Source organism: Ambystoma mexicanum, chromosome 2p (genome assembly GCF_040938575.1).
Source record: "Ambystoma mexicanum isolate Mex_15411 chromosome 2p, UKY_AmexF1_1, whole genome shotgun sequence".
Lineage (NCBI taxonomy): Eukaryota > Metazoa > Chordata > Amphibia > Caudata > Ambystomatidae > Ambystoma > Ambystoma mexicanum.
In genome coordinates this window covers 1,167,663,228-1,167,685,291 of record NC_090923.1, presented here as the reverse complement: position 1 = coordinate 1,167,685,291, position 22,064 = coordinate 1,167,663,228, and the positions used below count along the sequence as shown (strand labels likewise).

The window sequence follows — 22,064 nt, the reverse complement described above, 5'->3', positions numbered from 1 at the left end:
AGCTACACCCATTTCGAATATGTATCTCTCCCCCCCCAATCACACCCAGTTGGAGTATGTATCTCTCCCCCCCCCACCCAATCACACCCAGTTGGAGAATGTATCTCCCCCCCACCCCCATCACACTGACATGTGCTTGTCCTGCAACTCACCAAGTAGCCACGAACGTTGTCCGGCTTGTCGCTCCATGTAGCGTGGGATAGTTGAGTTCCGCAGGACCATGGAATCATGGGTTGATCCGGGGAAACGGGCACAACAATGTGTGATTACCTTGTTGGCGTCGCATACCATTTGGACATTGATGGAGTGGAATTGCTTCTTATTTCGGTAGACTACTTCATTGTGATGTGGCACAACCAATTCCACATGTGTACAGTCGATGGCCCCGATGCAACTTGGGATGCCTGCCAGTGAATAGAAGCCAACTTTGGTGTTTGCAATCTCCTGGGCAGTCCGTGGCATGAATATGTGTTCAGGTGCATGCTTCAGGAGGGCATCAAGTACCTGGTTCAGCGTGCGTGAGGATACTGGTTGTGAGATGCCATGCATCTGGCCCACTGTATGCTGGTAGGTGCCTGTGGCCAGGAAGTGGAGCACATTCACCACCTTGAGTACGGGGGTGGGAGGGTGGCAGTTCTGATGTCTGAGGCTCACAATGTCGTTGTGTATCATGTCCACGATGCTGGTGATGGTATCCCGGTCCAGACGGTCCAGGGTGTGTATCTGCTCTGGGGTTAGATTGAATGGACTGGCTCTGATCCTGGGGATTGGTGGGTGCCTCTGTGGTATGATTAGGTGCCGTGGTGGTGCTTGCTGTGGCTGTCTTGCCCTCCTCCTCCTGCCTCTCCTCTGTGCTGCCTGTTGTTGTTGCTGCTGCGCTGCAATCATGTCCTCCAGCCCATGTAATGCTGCAAGTATTGGAACCATCTTTGTGTGGGAAGGGGTGTGGTGTGCTCCTTTTGGGCTGCCACAGTCTCCATTGCCTCCACCTGTGCTGATTGTGTCCACCTGTGGCAGGTGGGAACACTGCTCAGTTCTCTTAACGGGTGGTTCGCGATGGCGGTATTAGTGCCATGGCGGTAAGGGGTTTTGGGGGCTTTACCATGCCGCTATTGGCATGTCCGCTCGCCTTGTGATGCTGTGCTATTAGCGGCATGAAGTTATTTACGGGATGGAGGGACGCGCGCACGCGGACTGCCCGCTATAAGTGGCACCGTACTTAGCGGTGCCGCTAATAGTGGTGAGCGGGGTCGTAATTAACATGGGGATTTAACGTTACCGGTATTCCATTACCGGTAACGTTAAATCCCTACCGTGTAATGAGGCCCAATGTATTTAGGGAGGATATGCGAGAGCAAATAATAAGTTATTTTGAAATAAACACTGGCAGTGTTAAGACAACGGGCACACTTTGGGAAGCCTTCAAGGTGGTGGAGAGGGGGATTGCTATAGCCAAGTCTAGGGGGCTGCAGAACGTGGAAATGGCACTAGGCCTGCAACAGGAATGTACAGTATACTGGGAAAGATTATGCAACCTCAACCATAAAAAATATAGAGACAACATGCAGAAGGGGACAAACCAGGGCGAGTCCTGGCATGGCTGTATAAAAATGAGACCCCTAGGCCCCCAATTAGAACGATAGTGAAAGAAGATGGGAACATAGTGGATACGCAAGAGGGGGTTAATCAGGAATTTACAGAGTATTATAAACGCCTGTATGGGGATGAGACAGAAAGCAATAAGGAGGAGATAGGTGTCATGATGCCTACCCCCGGGGAACCAGACCAGGTCCAGCGACCCCGGAAGCAGGCATCAAGTTATTTTGAGCAAGCCCAAAAACCCCTGCTAGGGGTTGTTTGGGTGCGGTCCTGGCGCCTATGGCGCCAGGCTCATATGGAGAGTCAGTCCTGGCGCCTATGGCGCCAGGCTCATAGAGTAGAATTTACCTGATGCAGACCATGCTGCAGAGCTCCAAGCCAAATGAGGCTTGGAAGGGACTATTTTACTTAGGGACTATTTTTTACTCGGGAAGGGCTGGGGAGGAATACTTACCTGGGACTACTTTGGAGGCTAGTTAAACCACGCCCAAAGAGCAGCACACGCTTCGCGTTATTCTGCATCCAGCAGCGTAACGCTCACTGTGTCTGCAAGCCTGCATCCAGTCTTCTGCCACGCCCGCCTTGAGTCTGCAGCTCCTAGAAAAAGGGAGGAACAGAAGGAGAAGAGGTAAGAATAAGAGCAAAACCTTCGATCCTTACCTGAATTCCGGATCCACCGCGCCTTCGAGCTGGAAGAAGCATTTTACGCGTGCCGCCTCGCCTGCTGCAGCGCCGCGCTGAACTCACCAGCCTTTGCAGCATCCTCCCGATCCACCGCATCCTTCTGCATGTTCCCGCCGCATTCTGGCACCTAAGGGGAACACAAGAACAGCAAAGGTGAGCCAAGGGAATAAACAAAGGCAATAGTAACTACCCCCATAGACTTACCTGATTACCGCCGGTGGTACTATTCATCTTCACGGGTCGGCGCAGTCTCCATTGCATCCTCGCCGTACCCGGCCCCTAAGGGGAACAAAAGGACAACAAGGTGAGATGAAGGGACAAACAAGGGGAACTCTTCTCACCACAATACTCTTACCTAATTTTACCGCCGGAGGCATTATTCCCCGAACTTCATATTTTCTCTCCACACCTGAATAAGGGAGCAAGCCACAGGTTACATTCTGGCCTTATTTTATTGGACTGTGTAGGATAAGCCAAACCCTTACCTGAACTTCGTCAGCTACCACGAGGAACTCTTCGCTGGGGTCAAGCTGCAAACTGCAAGGAATTGGACAAGAGTGAAAGTCAGACATGTGAACTCTTACGAACTACATACTTTTCGGAGTCACTTGTTCTGGAACTCACCAATTCCTTCGAGCCAGTGAAGCAACTGGTTATCAACGCGCCCCTGCGCTCAATGCAGGATGGAGAGCTCATCTTTTCAAACCGTCGGGTGAGACTATAAGAGGGGACATCAAAGGTGATCTGTGGGGAGAACAGCGGGGGTGGTGGGATTTACGCTCAACCCCACGGGTGGTTAATTCCCTTTCGCCATTTACAGAAGAATATTCCTACGGGCCAAGCAAACGAAGCTAGGTGGGCCAGTCCAGTCCGTCATCTCGGCCCTACGCGTCACTCTGGTGGAGAATGCAGCTGTCCAGTTCAGATCGACGCCTCTGTGGGAGCCAGGTGAGCGTAACAATAGGGGACACATTGGAAGATATTGGACTACCCCAGATCAGTGCAGAGGAGAGGGAGGAGCTAGATGCCTTGATCACCCTAGAGGAACTAGAAGAGGTAGTGAGGCAGCTGCCCACGTGTAAAACCCCGGAAACTGATGGACTCCCAAGTGAATTTTATAAGGCATATAAAACAGAGGTACTAATCCCCCCCGCTGCTGGAGATGCTTAACGAAGCATATGAAGCTGGGAAGTGACCGGAATCCTTGCGTGAAGCGGTCATTATACCACTTCCCAAGCCCAATAAGCCTGGTAGTGACTGCGGCTCTTATAGGCCTCTGTTGATGTTGAACCAAGACAGCAAGATTCTAACAGCGGTCTTGGCAAATCGACTGAAGAAGGTCATTAATAAGTGAATACATCCCGGTCAGATAGGATATGTCCCGAATAGGAACATCTCGAATAACCTTAGGCGACTCCACCGAGTAGTCGAACATAGTAAGGGAGATGCAGGCAAGATGGTGATAGTATCATTAGATGCGATCAAGGCATTTGACTCGGTCAAATGACCCTGGTTAATGGCGGCTCTAGCCAATTATGGTATGGGACCAGGATATCTTAAATGGGTTGAACTGTTATACAGCGCGCCACTAGCTAGAGTGAAGACAGGAGCAGTAGTTTCTGAACCCTGCCGAGTTACGTGGCAACTCGGCAGGGGTACCAGACAAGGATGCCCATGGTCCCCCATGCTGTATATCTTAGCCTTAGAACCTCTGAGGATTTATTTAAGGCAGCAATATGCTGCAATAGGTATTGTAGTCGGGGGAGACACCACATCTAATTTCATTATATGCAGATGACATGTTACTGTATTTGCGCTACCCAGAAGAGAACCTCCAGTATATATTGGAAGTGATGAAGAGATTTGCAGATCTATCAGGTATGGCTGTGAACCCCAGTAAGTCCTGTGTGTTCCCGTTGGGTAGAAACAGAGGGCTCCCGTTAGAGCATTTGCCGATCCTACAGATACCGTGGGAGGGTTACCACATTCAGGTATCTTGGGGTAGACATATACCATACGGTAGAAGCCGAACATAGGTATAACACGGAGAAAACAGTTAAGAAACTGGAGAGTAGCATGAAGTTTTGGGTGAAACTCCCCTTGGCAATGATGGGACGAGGGGCTCAAGATGGTGGCGCTGCCCAGATTGTTGCACTGCTTCGCGAACAACCCATACTCAATACCCAGGAAATTCTTTGCTAGGCTGGACGGCGTGGGCAGGGAATTTTTATGGCACGGGATGCGGAACAGGGTAGCCCTGTGGAAATTACAAAATCCATACGAGAAAGGAGGCATCAAATTACCAAACTGGAAAGTCTATTATGTAGCGAGCCAACTACAATACGTAGCCAAATGGCTCTTTGAGGAGTCTACCTTAGAACACAGGCCCCATACTTTCTGCGAAAAATGATATGGCTGCCCAAATTAGAGCTAGGAAGTCGCCCGAGGATGTTGGGTCTTGGGTGGGGGATGTGGCAAAGGGCATGCCGATTAATGGACAAGCCATCCTCGTGCTTCCCACAGATCCCATTGGTCACAGTGGTGGGAAGAGATAAGCAACTGAGGTTAATGATTAGGAAACACTGGGAACCAGTGGGAATAGTAACGATGGGGGATGTGTGGCAGGAGGGGAAGATGCTGGAATTTGGGGAGCTGGTGGAACTAATGGGGTTGAGTGTTGAGCAATATATTACGTATCACGGGGTGGTGCAACTGATTAAAGATAACTGGTCTGAGGTGAACTGGCGGAGGAACCGGACGCTACTATTGATATGTTACCTAGCCAGTGTGCTGCCTATACCTAGCCATTGTGTTACCACTGCCCATACTTAGCCACTGTGTCGACAGCCATTGTATGCTCTATAGAATGATCCCCATCTTCATCCTCCTGATCACCCTTTGCTCCACAATGACAACAGCAAACCACCCACTGCAGTCTATGCCTACTGCAACATCAAACTCTGATGACGAGCCCCAACCGACCAGCACCCCAGACATTAACCCACAAACTATAAAGATAAAGATACCTATCACCCACCACCCCATAACAAAGATCCCATGCGATACCTTAAGTAGAAATGCAAACTTACGATCAAGACTACCCAAAATCTATGAACCCTCAGCCAGACTAGCCACCAAACCTAGCAATACAAGAGACCACCAACGCAATGCCCCCAAACTAGACACCTCTCCCACCAAAAGAGATTCCCACGCTAACAGTCCCATTAACAACCACCGCAAATCAAGCAACAGACTCACCAAAAAGAAAAGCCATGTCACCCCTGCGACACCCAAACCAAACATACCGCTGAAGGGTGCCCTCATTAATGCTACATCATTAATAGCACATGCCACCGAAATTGACTATCTCATCCAAATAGGCGATTATGACCTTCTAGCCATAACGGAAACCTGGCTTCACCAAGCAGCAGGACCCGCTTTGATGCTTGCCCTGCCCCCTAACTACAACATTCTCAGAGAGGACAGAACCAACTCTCGAGGAGGCGGCCTAGCCATCATCGCTAAAAACAACCTCACCATAACAATAGAAACGCCCTCAATCACCAAATCTTGTGAATCCTTAACCGCCAAACTCTCAACATCACCTTCTCAATCTATCAATATACACCATCTATAGGCCTCCAGGTCCCATTGGAACCTTTGAGGAGGACATCTCTATGATCCTCTCAAACAATCTAAAAACTCATCGTAAGCCATCCTCCTGGGAGAAATGAACTTAGGTTTCAACGACCACAAAGACTTGCAAGCGACTACATCGCCAATGTCATCACAGAACTGGGATTTACCCAAAGAATCTCACAACCTACCCACGAAAAAGGTCGAACACTCGACTGGGTAGCCAACCACAACTGTAATGTAACAATTACCGATGTCTGCCCACAAATCTGGACAGATCATGCACTAATAACCTTCCTCATAAATGAAAACACCACCCAACCCAAGGAAATTGTATTGCCCCCCCCCCCTACCAACCAGAAATAAAAAAACATAACTGCAGACAAACTGCTACCACTTATCCTCCCAACTCTAAATTCCTTAACTGAATCACTAAAACCAACAGCCCTAGTGAACGAATTCAACTCAACCATGGCCACAGCATTGTACACTATCGCCCCGTTGAAAATGAGAAAAAGCAAGCCCAGAGCACACTTAAACACTTGGTTCACCCCTCACCTCAAATCCCTAAGAATTGAAAAACGCAAATGTGAATCTGCCTAGCGACTAACTCCATCAGAGACTAACAAAGTAGCTCTCATCAGTGCCTCTAAGATATACAAAAATGAAATAAGGAGGGCCAAAAAAGAAAACTTTAACAACAGAATACTACAGGCTAAATCTGGAACCAAAGCGCTATTTCTTATACTAAAGGAACTGGAAAACCCTATCCCTGCTCCAGACAACTGCGACAAAAAAAAATGGTGTACTAACATCCAAAAAGCTCTAAACAACAAAATTGCCACACTCCAAACCAAAATTGAGAAAAAGAAACAAAATATACCCACTTCAACCAATCAAAGTGGTAAACCACCTACCTCTACCAAGCCAGAACACAAATTCAACTTCACCAAACTAACCATCCTAGAGATTGAAAAAATAATACTCTTGCTCAAACCAACCAACTGTCGAGGCGACGTATGCCCAGCCCAACTGATAAAAGACGCGGCCAGAGACCTATCCCCATTTATCTCCAAACTTATTAATGCTTCCTTTGCATCAGGCACTATACCAGACAATCTTAAACAATCATGGGTCCTCTCCCTCCTTAAAAAGCAAACCCTGGACCCCGCCGTCCCGACTAACTACAGGCCAATCACTACGGTACCATTTCTGCTAAAAATCCTAGACAGAGTGGCCTACCTACAGATCCAAAAATATTTGGAGATGCACAAACTATTAGGTACCAGACAGTCAGGTTTCAGGCCTCAACATGGTACCGAAATTGTGCTCATCGATCTCAAAACCCAAGTCGATGAGCTGAGAGATCTTGGAAAAACTGCCCTACTCCTCCTGCTGGACCTCTCAGCGGCATTTGACTTAGTGGATCATGATGTGCTCTGTACCCACTTGGAAACAGCGGCCCACTTCTCCACACATGCCATTGCATGGATCAGGTTGTTTCTAAGCGGCAGAACCATGAGGGTTTTCTCCACCTCCGCAGTGGCTGACCCAGTACCTATCACATGTGGCGTCCCCCAGGGATCCTGTGTCTCTCCGACTATGTATAACATCTTCACGAAGACCCTGTTCGATGATCTAGACCTTCTGGGTGTCACCTACACAAACTATGCAGATGACACTCAGATTCTCATCCCACTTTCGGGGGATTATGAACAGGATTTTGCCTTGGTGAACAGAATATACCTCATCATCCAGGCATGGATGGCCCGTCATGGTCTATGCCTGAATGATGACAAAACGGAACTCATCATACTGGGGAACACACAAAATATCAAAAGACTGAACAATGACTACTCATCATTTGTCATAGATGGCAACACCATTAAAGTAGCGAAAGAAGTAAAAACACTAGGTTTTTACCTTGACTCTTGCCTCTCTCTAACAAAGCAGGTGAATGCGATGGCCTCTAGCACCGCTTACACCTGTAAGCTGATTAGAGCAGCTAAACCATATCTATCCACCGCTAGCTGCCTCACCCTATCAAGAGCCCTGGTATTATCCAAATTGGACTATTGCAATGCACTATACATAGGGTCCAATAAACGCACACTGCAAAAAATCCAAACCCTGCAGAACAACGCCCTTCGAGCCGCCCTAGGAATCCCAAGAATAGAGCATATCTCAGAAGTCAGAAAACAATCTAACTGGCTATCCACAGCTGACAAAATTAAACTCAAAACAGCATCATTGACTTTCAAAAGTATTAATGACCTAGCCCCCAAATACCTAACAGAAAGATTCAAGAGAAGAACTTCTAACAGACCTACCAGAGAAGCATTCACCAACTAACTAGCTGTGCCCCCATTCAAGTTGAGCACAGCTGGAGGCACCAGCTTCCCTGTCAAAGCGGCCCAGCTATGGAACTCCCTCCCATCATCCTTAAGGTCTGACCAATCTTATCCACACTTCAGACTTAATTGCATTAAATGGCTCAAAGAAAAGGACCTATAACTGACTAGACTAGGACTACTCACGTCTGACCCACCTGTTAATCTGCAGCTGAACGCATACCTCGTTCATCACCCCCGCTTAACCCACCTTGCGCCTTGACATTCAATGTATACTGTGTACACACCCCTATGTACAATCACCTGTGTATGTAACTATGTATATTGTCATCATTTACTGTTAATGCACCCTGTAACCTTCCTGAAATGTGCAACTGTAACATGTAAGCTTAAAGTATTCTTGAACACGCGCCCGGGTACCCTCGGGGCTGGCGCGCGCTATAAATCAATGAACAAACAAACAAACATAGCAGAAGGACACGAAACGTCTAGACTGTATGTATGAGATGATAATGTCCCAAGTGGGCAAAGAGGTGGTGCAACTTAGACTGGACTGGGAAGAAGTAGTAGGAGCCCCGATGAGTGATGGGATGTGGGAGAGAGCACAAGGATATCATAGTGTCGAGAAATGCTAGGCTGCAGCAGATACAGTTGTATATAACCCACAGGGCATACCTGACGCCACAAAAGATAGCTAAATTTAAAAACGCCGGACGCCAAGTGTGCCCAAAATGTAATGAGGAAAATGCGGGAATGGTGCATATGTTTTGGGTGTGCCCATTGATAGGAAGATACTGGGGAGAAATAGCAGAGAGAATGGAAGACAAGGGGATCCACATGAAGGTGGATACCGCGTGGGCTTGTTTGTTAGGCGGGTTCCCCAGACCGCGTAAGCTTAAACATGTAAGAAAACTGAAAGATCTAGCGTATGTCCTGGCAAAGAGAAGGATTGCGATGGGTTGGAAGGCATGTCATAGGCCCAAAATGGAAACGTGGTGGAGGGACCTACAGAAGTGGGCGGAGGCAGAAACAATAGTATGGCAGGAAGCATGTAAAGGGGAGATGGAAGAAGCCGGAGCCCTATCGGGTTGGAGGCAATTGATAGCTGAACTATTTGGGCCTTCGCATGATGGACCAAGTGACGGAGACTCAATGAGTCCTGCCGAAGAGGAGTCCCCACCGCAAGAGATAGAGACTGGAAATGTGTGGGAGTAGGCTTGGGAGGGGGGAGGAACTGGGCGATACAGTGGGCCGGAATACAACAATTTATGTGTATTTGTGATTGACATTATGCATCCACTGTAAGTTTGGTTTGAGTTGTTATTTTTTTAATAAAATCGTTTAAAAAATAAAAAAACGGATTAACTTTTATAAAATACTTCACCTAGCCTATTGCTACGCTTGAAGGGTTGCAGTGAAGTGAAAGGGGGGAGGAGCACTACCTTGTCTTTTGGTGTAAGAGTATTTTAAGCAGTTACTATTATTTCAGGTGCACATGAGTGTGGTCCCCAGGTCTAAGGAGACCCGAAATTCGAAAAGCAAAATAAAAAAGCCTGTCGTTGCCCACAGGATACCCACGTGCACCCTAAACGGACCAAGTCCTTATATACCCAACTCCAAAGTACTTTTCAAGCTTATTCTCATGTGTGAAACACAGACTTTAATTACACAAAACTCAATAAACCAATCAGTGTACAAGTAATGGTTACTATTTTGCCCAATCGCTGGGCTATCGGAGTTTACAAAAAACTAGGTTACACAGGTTTTTCTGAAACCAATCAAGCACAGTTCAAGAATATAAAGTCATAAAACAAGTGTTCAATCTTCACACTTTGAAGTTTTTTGTATTTAATTCTAGCTATAGTGAACTCAAAAGATTATCTTTGTTAGCCGATGCATTTCGAATATTCCACAATATCCATCTGTAGGGCTTTGAGTTGTTTTTCTGACCCAATTGTAATCCTGTATTTCCATCTGTTCACCTGTACATTTGTGAAGTATTCTAGTTAACCTAGGGGCACCTTCTTAGCTCATTAGCATAAAATCAAGATCCATGACAGTTCACAACTGACCTCAATGCGTGGTCGTGTGTAGGTCTAACCTGCATGAGAATATGTCTGTATTATTCTACAACTCCTCCTACACAGTCCATATTCTGCAGGTGCCTTCACCAAGACACACAACTCAGTCTGTATTCGAGAGACCCAGTGCACTCACCCAGCTTCTGACAGCACTAGCTTGTCAGGTGTTCAGATGGTTAGAGCACTCATCAAAGGTGCTCGTTGGGATGTCTTGCATAAATCAAAACCGATCCTCTCTCCAGACCTATGCTATGGTACTAAGGTACCCCACCGCACATAACAGAACTCGAAACATAACCTGGAGAAGTGTTCTTTACTCCCCTTGTTTTGGTGTGCTCTGGTTGGTGTGTGACCCTTCTCCTCAAAGTGTCTCTGGAAAGCTTTCTCGAAAGTTATCAGGCTTTTGCCAGCTCTTCAAAGTTAACAAATAACACATTTCTTAGTTCTCAATATAAACAAAAAAAGAGAATTCCTGTGCTCCTCTGTGAAGTATGGATTAACTGCAATAGTTCAACATCACCATCATTAGGTCAGCTATTTGGAGTTGTATGCTTTTCACAAGTCCAAATGATGCCTCTTCTCCCCTCCTCCAGGGTGTCACCGATTTCTGCATGGGAAACGTTTTTGTAGTTCTCTGTCTACCTTCAGACTTTAGTTGAGGGTCTGCTTTGCTCTCACCACCCTCTCATTCTCTCTGTGGTCAAACAGCAATATTTCTTGATTTCGACTCCAACTAAAAAGTGTGAATCCTGGTGCCCCTCCAAGTATATTTGTCAAAACAGATTTGTAATTGTACTTTTTTCAAGAGTCTACAAGCTGTCTCCTGTTTACCCCTCCCGGGCGTCTCAGCTTCTTGCAGGTGACAGGGGTTTGTGGTCCAGCATTGATCTGCTGACTCATTTGAGGATCTGATTTGCTGCGGTTTGCCAGCCTCTTTGAGTATCAGTTCTCAGCCTGGATTGGATTTTTATCCACACCTCCCCTCTCCCCTTTCAGTATCTGTTTCTCATATACAACCCTCCTCTGTCCATCTGTTTCTTTGAGCATCTTAGTAACACCACTTAGGGTCACAGCTTCTGATTCACCCCCTTAGGGTACTTTGTTTCTCTTCTGGATTTTAGTAACCCTTTTAGGGTGTGACTTTATCTCCTCCTTTTTTAACATTTCTCTTATTTTCGTCTTTCTCTTAAAATCTCACAGGGTATTACATTCTTGGTCTCCCCCTTTGGGCGTTTTGTTTGTCTGGTTTCTGATAACCCCTTCTAGGGTATAGGACTTTATCTCCCCATCTATGTAATCTCTCATGATTATTCTTTTTCTTAATCCCTTGTAGGTTATTACAAGCTTGTTTGCCCCCTATTTGCCTGTTTTTCTCTGCTATCCCCTTTTCTCCCTCCTCCCCCTTCTCTCCCTCCCCCCCTTCTCTCCCTCCCCCCCTTTTCTCCCTCCCCCCTTTTCTCCCTCTTCCTCCCCCTTCCCCGCACGCACCCTCTTCCCCTTCCCCGCACGCACCCTCTTCCCCGCGCCCTTAGCGCCATCTCTTTCCCCCACTATCTTTTGCGCTCTGTCTCACTTCTAGCACCTCCCAGACCGCTACTATTCTCCATGAATGCCACAAAGGAGCATTGAAGAGCAGAGAAGAAGAGTAGCTTCCAGCTAGATAAGCTGGTGAGTGATGACATTTCCGGGATTGCGCATACGTGATGTGCGCCGGACGTGATGACTTCATCAGCGCCTGCGTCCGTACTCCTGGGCCTTGTAGTCTTTATGAGGTTCGTAATGGAGCGCAACTGGGCCCTGCAATAACACCAGGCTTGGCCAGGAAATGATGCCCTTCGAACCCCATAAGGGGTTATGCGGGATGGACAAAGAAACCTGCAGTCCTGACACTCTTCCCCCCCCTCTCTCGATTTCCCCCTCTCTCGCTGGCGCAATTTCCCCCCCTCTCTCGCTGGCTCGATTTCCCCCTCTCTCTCGCTGGCTCGATTTCCCCCCCTCTCGCTTGCTCTATTTCCCCCCCTCTCCCACTAACTCTATTCCCCCCTCTCTCGCTGGCTCTATCCCCCCCCTCTCGCTGGCTCGATTTCCCCCCCCCCCCTCTCTCGCTGGCTCGATTTTCCCCCTCTCTCTCGCTGGCTCGATTTTCCCCCTCTCTCGCTGGCTCGATTTTTCCCCCCCTCTCTCGCTGGCTCGATGTTCCCCCTCTCTCTCGCTGGCTCGATGTTCCCCCTCTCTCTCGCTGGCTCGATTTTCCCCCTCTCTCGCTCTTTCCCCCTCTCTCTCGCTCTCTTTCCCCCTCTCTCTCGCTCTCTTTCCCCCTCTCTCTCGCTCTCTTTCCCCCTCTCTCTCGCTCTTTCCCCCTCTCTCTCGCTCTCTTTCCCCCCTCTCTCTCGCTCTCTTTCCCCCCTCTCTCTCGCTCTTTCCCCCCCTCTCGCTCGCTCTTCCCCCCTCTCGCCAGACTTGGCTGAATCAATTTTATGAAGGCACTGCAGTGTATCACACAGTGGACACATCCGCAAGGCATAGAAAGGACTGAATGAGATCGTGGACGTCAGCACTATTGCTAAATCCATTCTCCATCTATATAATGCTTTACCATGTGGGTTAAAAATGTCAAGCTACTAGTCAGCTATAAAAAGTCACCTGCCCTGTCCTACATAACACATCCCTTATCACTAGCCAGTGGCGAGTGAAAAGTTTGAGGCCTGCTTTACATACTATTATTGACCTATGTTCTTGTATTTGAGCAGAACAGAGATTAGCCTTGTGGTTCCATTAGCTGTTATGGTTGACTGCACCAATACATTAGTGTCTGGAGATCTAGGAAAGTGTGACCAGCATTTTGTTATGGTTGTTTTCATCCTTTAATACTTTAAATTACTCTAGCATTAGCCATGTTCATGGGCATTTGTTGTATAGTGCCAAAACAATCCTTTGACGTGGACATGTTCACTGTGTGGTTTCAATGTCCTGCCAATTTCCTGTACCTCATATATGTAATTCAGGTGCAAAGAGGTGTGTATTACCAAGGAGTTTACCTATATACCATCATGCCCACCTTGTGCTGTGCACAGGGCTAATACCTGACAGCGTTAAACATTGCTGGGAGGTATTCGGCTCCTGCCTGTAGCCTAGGAGAGCCTGGTTAGCTTGAAACCAACAGCTACCAGGAGCTACCTTTTGGCTCCCAGGCCAACTGGTGCCTTAACAAAAATGCATCTGTGACAATAACGCGAGTGTGTGAGAATGTTAATAAAGAAGGATTAGGACACCTAGTACACATTTAAACGTAATGATCATACATAATGGACAAAAAGGTAAAGTGTGTGCATCTTGTGTGGTGGTTAGATTTACAGTGCGCTGTGTACTTGGTACTGGCTCCCCAGCAGTAGCTCCCGTACGTTGCTTGATGGTTTTAGTTCCTGCTCATCAAATCTTAATTTTCGAACCCTGTCTGATGCGCAAGATCGAAGAGTTCAGCTCTATTTTGCCCAATATGCTTCATATACAAGATCGTATATCTATATGTCTTGTACTGCTAACCCCCTCATGCCCCTGTGCATACGATTTATGAGTTTTCCGAAATCTGAACTAATCTATTAAGGCTGCTTCTTAGCTTCTTTTAAAAAAAGCCTCGAGTTAGTGGTTTGGGCATACCTTGCAGGTTTCAAAATTGAGAATTGATAAGCAGGAGCTAAAACCAGCTCCTGAGTGTCGGCATCACTCTGTTGGCAGAAGCTACCGCAGGGGAACCAGGAGCTACCAGAGATGCTGCTTTAACTTTGTGTCCATTATGTATGAACCATAGTTTAAATGTGTATTAGATGTGTTCTCATTTTTCTTTAGTAACTTAAGTTAATGTCACATTTACAGGTTTTGAAGGCACCAGTTGGCCGTAGGAGCCAAAAGTAGCTGTTCGTGTCAATCTAACCAGGCTCTACTAAATAGCTCCCAGCTCCCCTCAATTTCGAACCCTGCCTTGGAATAGATACAGTAGTTAGGGTAAAATCAGCAGTTGGATAATACTATACGAGTATGACCAGCTGGGATTTCAGATTCTCGATCACTGGCATATCATTTAAGGTGCACAGTGCAGCCTAATTTGTATGCAGTTTAATCCTAAAGTATTTAACCGTGAACAGGCACCACTTAAACTCACCACGTTTTGGTGCGCTACCTGCCACATGTGTCAATGGTAACAGTTGAGATTTGCTCCAGTTATCAGAGAGGCCTAAAAGAATTTTGATCATCATAGTTACCCGCCAATACTAAATAATTTTGTGCATTTGTTACATACAGGTCCATGTCATCTGCATACGAGACCAGAGGTACATGGCTTGACATTTGTTTACCTCAAATCAAATGATATTGTGTAAGTGTCAAGGCAAGAGGCTCATTTCTTTGTGTGCAAATAGCAGTGGCAATGGAAGACATCCCTGCCATGTTATTTGCTCAACAAACGACCACAACAAAAGCTAAATCTGCTTAACAAAGGACCATGATAAAAGCTACAAATGCACCAAACATTGGTACAGGTAATCCTGAAAAATGTATACAAGATGATCTGGGAAATGAGTCTTGCGGACACTCAAGGAGGGCACATCTCCAGTGATAAACCTGTAGTTCAATCATCATCATGTCACCAAAGAGTCATCTGATGCTCAGCGTAAAAGAGTCAGCCAGGGCAGCAGAGACAGTTGAACAATGCCATCAAACACAAAGAAGTAGACCAGAAGCACTGAGACAGCAAGACACCAGAACAGAGACCAGCCAGACAGAATGCAATCATCTGATGATTGGCGTAAAGAGGCAGCCGACCAGCAGTGATAAAGCATGCTAAAGGTTTGGGGTAGCCTGGACAACGGAGAGTATATCTGCTAGTTGGATATATTTACTGAGGACTTGCCAGCATTATATGCCTCATTACACATGGTAAGCCAGTGAGGTGCTAGTTTGTGCACATGTATCTGTATCCAATATGCTTTATAGAACTTGGCTGCCAGCCTATCGGGGACTCTATGATTTATAAGTTGCAAAGCAGTATTGCATTTTTCCAGCAACGACAAGGGGTCCTCTAATGCATTAGCGTGTTATTTTGTTAGGTGAGTAAATGTGATTGCATTTAGGAAAGATGTCATTTGTATAAATGCACAGTTGATCTTTTAATTATATAATTTAGCAAAGAATTGTATGCATGATCTGTTCACACCAGCAGGTTCTGTAGTTCTCGTCCCATTGCTGTCTATTATGTCAGTGAAAATGGCATTCCATTATTTTATTACACACCATGCACGTGATCTTCCTGATATTTCTTTGTCCCTATGTTGTCTAGTGGTGGCTTGACTAGTGAGAACTATTATTTCCAACACAATGGTGTCTCTAAAATGGTTTAACTCGCTGTGTAAGGGCTCGCATATTCTTAGGAATTGCTATATTATTGCTGCAATAGACAAATACAATGTTCGAGTGCCTTTAGCCTATTGCACTTGTCGTTGAAGTATCCCAGTTTCCTTGGAAACGCAGTTACCACAAATGTATGTATCAAATGCTTCTCATATCTTAGAAAACAATGGAACCAGTGCCTAATCTTTCACAAAGTAATCCTATACAGTATCTTGCACTTTCTGTATAAATAAATCATCTGACTATGCCTGGACTTTAAATTTCCTTGTGTTACCAGTATGTTGTACAACCTGCTTGTACCATACAAGCCTAACTGGGTTGGCGGTCAAGGTGTGATCATGGCTCACGCATTCTCTAACATACGTCGGCATTGAGATTCTTATTTAAATATGATCTATAGGAGTCATTGAAAAAGATGCGAAATTAAAATTTGTATATCCCAAGCCTAGTGTATAAATAAATCTCCAAGTACAAGGTTTGAAATTGAGATCCAATGAGCAGGAGCTAAAACCAGCTCCTGGATGTCAGCATCACCCAGTAGGCACGAGCTACAGCAGGGGAACCAGGAGCTACCAGAGATGCTCCTTTAACGTTTTGTCCATGAGTGCCTATCATGGCGGCGCAGAGTAGCCCACATGGGGCAGTGCAATTGAATCTACCTTTGTGTCGCAGTGATTCTGTGCCTCAGCGGAGGACTCCCTGCTCGTGAGCTAGTCCCGCACCCTCTATCTTTTTCTTCACAGTTTGTCTGGCTACTGGGTGTCCCTCAAATTGCCAGGCTTTCTCCGAGTTTGCTGCCTCTGTGGTGCCGGGTATATCCTGCAACGGATGCTCTGAACTGTAATTCTGGTTATTTCAGCCCTGGAGGGGTGGATTAGCTTGAAATCGGCGCTCCCACGTTCTGGGCACCTAAGCCACGCACAGTCCCTTCTGGCCTTCCGACAGGTGGAAGCAACCATAACTCAGGCTGGCCTTCCCTCCTTTGAAGGAGCTTCACTCTCAGGCGGCCATCTTCTTTGGTCTCCTGTCCTCTCTTTTGACGATGTGTGGATATACCTTGGCTTTCGTCAATAGCTGAGGAATTAACTTGTGGGTGGTATCTTCCATTAAGCTAATGCGCTTTTCTGCTTCGTTTTGTTAATTCCAGCATTGTTGTTTGTATATCAACAACACAAGATACTACTCAATCGATCTGTGTTGAGAGTTTAACATGTCTATTTGTAAGTTCAGTGAATATTTAGAGTGTGACTGGAGGTTAGTATTTTCTGCTGCTTTCCAAGCTGCGTTCATGATTGAAATACAAGCATTTTCTTGCCAGAAGGCAAATAGTTCTAAATCAATTTTTTTATTGGAGCTCACCTTCTTTGGCCCTTCATCCGTTTATTCACACAGATGGAGCCCACATTAAGGTTCGCCAGCACTAGCACCGGCTTGTGAAGTTTAACAATTCTCTCCTAGGGACAAATGGGGAACTTTGGGAATGTTGCTGCCTAGGTAACCTTATGGGCTACTAAGGGAGTCTCCGCTTTCTGTGGCTTTGGGAAAAGTCTCACTGTTGCTCCACACGGTTTCAGAACACCGGAATGCCAGCAAAAAGGCTTCAGGGCTCTCAAAATCAAGCCCAGGAAACCCAAAAAGGGATTTCATTTGTGGCCTCGCCCAGGGACCACAACATGATTGTGACCCTGAGCAGCCATGTGATTTTCTGGGTACACTGTGTGTTGGGGTTTGTCCTGTGTGAGTATTCCAGCAGAGCTGGCTGTGAGTGCACTGCTGGTTATTGGAAGGGTACCCAATAAGGGTGGAGTACATTTAATACCCCAAGAATGTACTACAGCCAAACCAAATCGTCAGGTGTGGGTCCATGTGCTACAAATGAAGATGTGCAGGGGGATTTCCACACATTACCGGATTGCTGTCAGGTAGGTAAGGAAACCAGTCCGGCATGGTCAATGTAATTGACAGATGTAGGGCATTTCCTGTCTGAGCCCTGTTGCTCGGTCAGTTCAGAGTGTGAAAGGGTGACCAGGAATACACATACCAACCCAAAGTCCATGAACCAAATCCAGAGAATGTGGCAGACCCTAGTGGTTGAACAGCTACCACCACCTTGGAGTATATGTTTCCCCTCCCATAAAGTGAGTCTGTCCTCGCCAATGCTTTGTTCAATGCTCACAAGATTCCCTGAACCACTAATAGAATGCCTTGACCTAGGAATGTGTGGAAGCTCTGTCTGATTTGCTGTCTACCCTAGGTGAAGCCGCACCTGTGTATCCCAGGGCCTCTGCAACTGCACAAGAACCCTGCATCGGGGTCTTGTTCACTTGACCAAGTGGGACAAACCATGTCGTCTGCTGTCCTGACTCCTTGATCCCTGTGAGTTTTGAATTGAAGCACACTGATGCAAGGTCACTGAGATGGAAGCGCACAAGTAACCTGAAGGATCAACTGGTCTGTGGTCACTCTGCAAATGGATTACAATTGTGAGAAAAGTGGTCTTTAACAAGAATGTCGGAAAGAGGAACGGTATTCTGCTTACCTTCTACCATTTGCTTCTGTCTGAACAGGAGCAATCACAGTGCTTCCCAGTAGCAGCAGTCTCCTTTAATCAATTTCCTTCAATGCCCCTCGAGCTCTTTGCAGTGTCTTGGGCCCTTCAACACTGATGGAACCGCCATCAGGATTATAAGAACTCAAAGTAATTGCCCACCGGTAACCTTCAGAAGATCAGACACTGACGGAACTCATCAGAAATAGCCTAAACATTCCATCATCAGAGGTTTCCTTAGGGTGACAATGGCCTATGTGTAACATTCAAGATCCATTTGTACTAAACATCCAGGGTTGTTTACTTCTTGCCCTATATGTATTAGAAACTGCTCTTCCCTCAACAGGAACCCCTAAAAGCAAAATGTGTCTTAGTGTTCATAGGTTCTTACCTGCAACAGTATATGGGTGACAAAGAACGGTAACATAGTGTGGACATTCTCCTGTTTGAACTAAGGGCTTGTTATGCTGTATGTCTGTCAAACCACGTCCCCGCTGAAGAAATGTGCATTGACAGCTTGACCATTGCTTTCATATGTGCGCTAAGGACACTTAGATACTGTAAGCTTACTTAGTACAGGTCGTTGATCTGCATGCTTGAATACAGACCTCAGAAGATTCCTCAAGACATGTAGCATAGCTCCACTTTGTTTTATTTTCATACCTGTCCATATTTGACTGTTCCCAGGGACCTCTTTGGCAACTGGTGGGGGTCGCATGTTTGATGTTTGTATTGATGACCGGGATGACTTTCTCACCCATCTTCTTTAGTTCAAGGAGGATGGAATTCATGATCATGCCTAAATGTGTTCTATTTCCATAGTTGTGTCGGGCTGGAGGAGGAGAAGGCGGCTGACATTGACCTGTACCACTGTCCAAACTGCGAGATTGCGCATGGACCGTCTGTTAGTAAGTACACTTTTCTTCTTAGCAGAAGTACATAGAAAGATCTTTGCAAGGCCCCCTGGTTACTCACTTTCAGAAGACCATGCCCCTCAAAAGTGCAGTTATATTGTATTTATATTTATTTGAAAAACAGGGAGGTCAATTTTGAAGAGAAATGACCTACAGGAACAAATTCACAACTTGTGGAGTCATTTCCACAAAGGGTGCCTATACAATAGCACAAAGAAGAGAACAAGTTGTGAGCAAGTTTGAGGGTGTAAAAAAGTGGTACATATACCAGTGACAAAACAAACCGGGGCAGGGGGAATATAATTATACATTAAAACCAGTGACTTACAAAGGTAACATTAACCTAAGGGGGCAAGTGCTTCAAACTAAAGAGTACTATTTAAATATACAAGATTACATTATTACGCGTCACTGGAGGCAGTGGAGGGGTCGGATTGGAAGGATGGGGGAGAGTGGGCAGGGAAGGGGCGTTCTCCCTCTTCAACAAGTAGTCAAGTTTAAGGTTCGCTTTGTAGAGATCTACAGTGGAGCTGACTTTCAATGATTTTGGTGGTGGGTTCCAGTGGAGTGGGGCGAGTAGGGAAAAAGAGCAGAAGGCAGAGGATGCCCAGGCAAGGTGAGACAATGCGGTTAAGTGCAGAAGATGATTAGAGTGAACAAGATAGTGAGTAAACTGAGATACATCTAAAGTGTTTGCAGGCGCCACAAGGCTGGTGAGCGGGGTTGGAATAGAGGGGAGAAAATAACAGTAACGGTCCTACTAGGCCTTGTGACATTCGGATGGTGCAAGTGCAATAACAGGACGTGCAGGGAGAGGGGAAGAGGGACAAGTGCAAGAGGGAGGGGCCAAGGGGATGGGTGCTCAGGCAAGTGGGTAGGGGTTAACTAGTGTGAGGGAGGGAAGGTGAACCAGACACGGTAGACTAGTCGATGGAAGGGGTAAGGACTGGTCAAAGGATGGCCTGCTTCAGTGAGGCTCTAGTGATACAGGCCACCAGTCCTGCAGGTAGGTGGAACTTGCAGGGGAGGCAGAGGGGGAAGGAGGAGGAGAAAAGGAAGGTTTTGAGAAGCTTCCAGAATTTTAGGAGATCCATCTCAAGACAGAGAGGGGCTGGAAGTCCATTCCATAGGGAGGAAGAAAGAGATCTACCCCCCACTCTCTGCTTAGAGAAGCGGCTGTCTTGCAGAGAGTTAGAGCTAGAAGACCGAAGAATTCGAACAGGGAGGTATTTAGGGAGGGAAAGTTGGATCTCTGGGCCCGGAAAGCCTTGTGGATGATGAAGAGGGTCTTGAATTTGATTCTTGCATCCACAGGGAGCAAGTGGAGAGATTTTAGGGCTGGAGAGATGCAGTCCCTGGTCTTGAGGCCAAGGATAAATCTTGCAGTCCTATTCTGGATTAGTTGAAGAGGGCAGAGGGAGGAAAGAGGCAGATTAAGGCAGAGGCTGTTGGAGTAGTCAAGCCTAGAGAGAACCAGAGCTCTCGAGACATTACGTTTCTGGGGGAAGGTGAGGAAAGAGAGAATGCCTCTGCAGAGGTGAAGCCGAAAGTGAGGTTTCTTTGTCAAGGTCAGCCATGTGAGGTGAGAAGGAAAGAGAGGAGTCATGCCACCCAGATTTTTTGCCTCACAAGAGGGTGAGGCGAGGGTGGCAGGAGTCCCAATGTGAAGGATCTCAGTCTTACTGGCATTAAGGCAGAGATCATTAGAAGCACCCCATGCCTGAATAGCAGTCAATCAGACAGTCCGGAATATGAGAGGAAGGATGGGAGGAAGAGGAGGGAAGCATAAAGGAGAGCAGAGTGTCGTCCGCATAGCATTGCAGATGAGGACAGAAGGTGGGGATCAGGTGGGCGAGAGGGGCAAGGTTAATGTTGAAGACCCACTGCGAGAGGATAGAACCCCAAGGGCCATCGAAGGTAGAGAGTCAGATAGAGGAGAGGAACAGGCCCAGTTGAACTCGAGAGCATATTCAAAAGGAAGGGCCCAGTTGAATTTGAGAGCACATTCTAAAGGAAGGGCCCAGTTGAACTTGAGAGCATATTCAAAAGGAAGGAGGTCAACCAATCCAGTGCCCGGTCTGTGATGCCTAGGCTTTCACAAAGCCGATTTATGAGGGTGGAATGATACTGTGTCGATGGCGGAGGATAGATTGACGAGAATGAGAAAAGAGGGAGAGTTGGAATCAAGGTTTGAGAGCAGGTCATCACAGGGTTCAGGAGAGCAGTTTCCATGCCTCTAGCTGCTCTGGAGCCAGACCGGCGGTCGTGAAGACAGCCAACAGATTCAGTGTGATGGATTAGTTGGGAAATGACAAGCTTCTCCAAGAGTTTGCCCAAGAAAGGGGCAGTTTAGCTAGGTCGGTAGTTAGCCATGCCGGAAGAGACAGCAGATGGCTTTTTTAGGAGCGGGGGGTGCACAAGGGCTTTTTTAGGAGGAGGTGCACAAGGGAGTGCTTGAGGGGTAATGGAAGGGAACCAGTGGCAAATTAATGGTTTTAGAACTCAGCCATGCAAGGAGCAAGAGAGGCAATGTTGTACTTGATAGTTCTAGAGGAGCAGGGGAGCATCTGCTTGGACGCGACTTTCATAGAGCAGACTGTCTTGGTGATCTCATCAGGCGCTATCGGTATGAAGGAGGAGAGCAAATGGGAAGGAGAGCGAGAGAGGCCAGAGGAGGCCTGGGTACAGGGGGCAGGGGGTGGGTGGTAGAAAAGAGACAGGATGTCCTGGGTTTTGGTAGTGAAGTGGGTGGCCAAGTCCTTGCCCTCCACTCTGAGAACAGACCAGTCTTACCATAATTTTAGAACCAACACCATCTTGTGGTTGAAATCCAATGACTATTAGTCAC

At 46.8% G+C, this 22,064-nt stretch overlaps 1 protein-coding gene across 2 annotated transcripts in view; it reads left to right on the top strand.

The window, feature by feature from the left end:
* PHF8 (PHD finger protein 8) overlaps positions 1-22,064 on the top strand; it is an 852,864-nt gene that overhangs the window by 116,907 nt on the left and 713,893 nt on the right. The window contains exon 2 of one of the 2 annotated variants that reach the window (XM_069645307.1): positions 19,125-19,210. In XM_069645307.1, the coding sequence (XP_069501408.1) occupies positions 19,125-19,210 (86 nt within the window). Of the gene's footprint in view, positions 1-19,124; positions 19,212-22,064 lie in introns of both variants that reach the window. The other variant, XM_069645306.1, reaches the window with a different exon arrangement.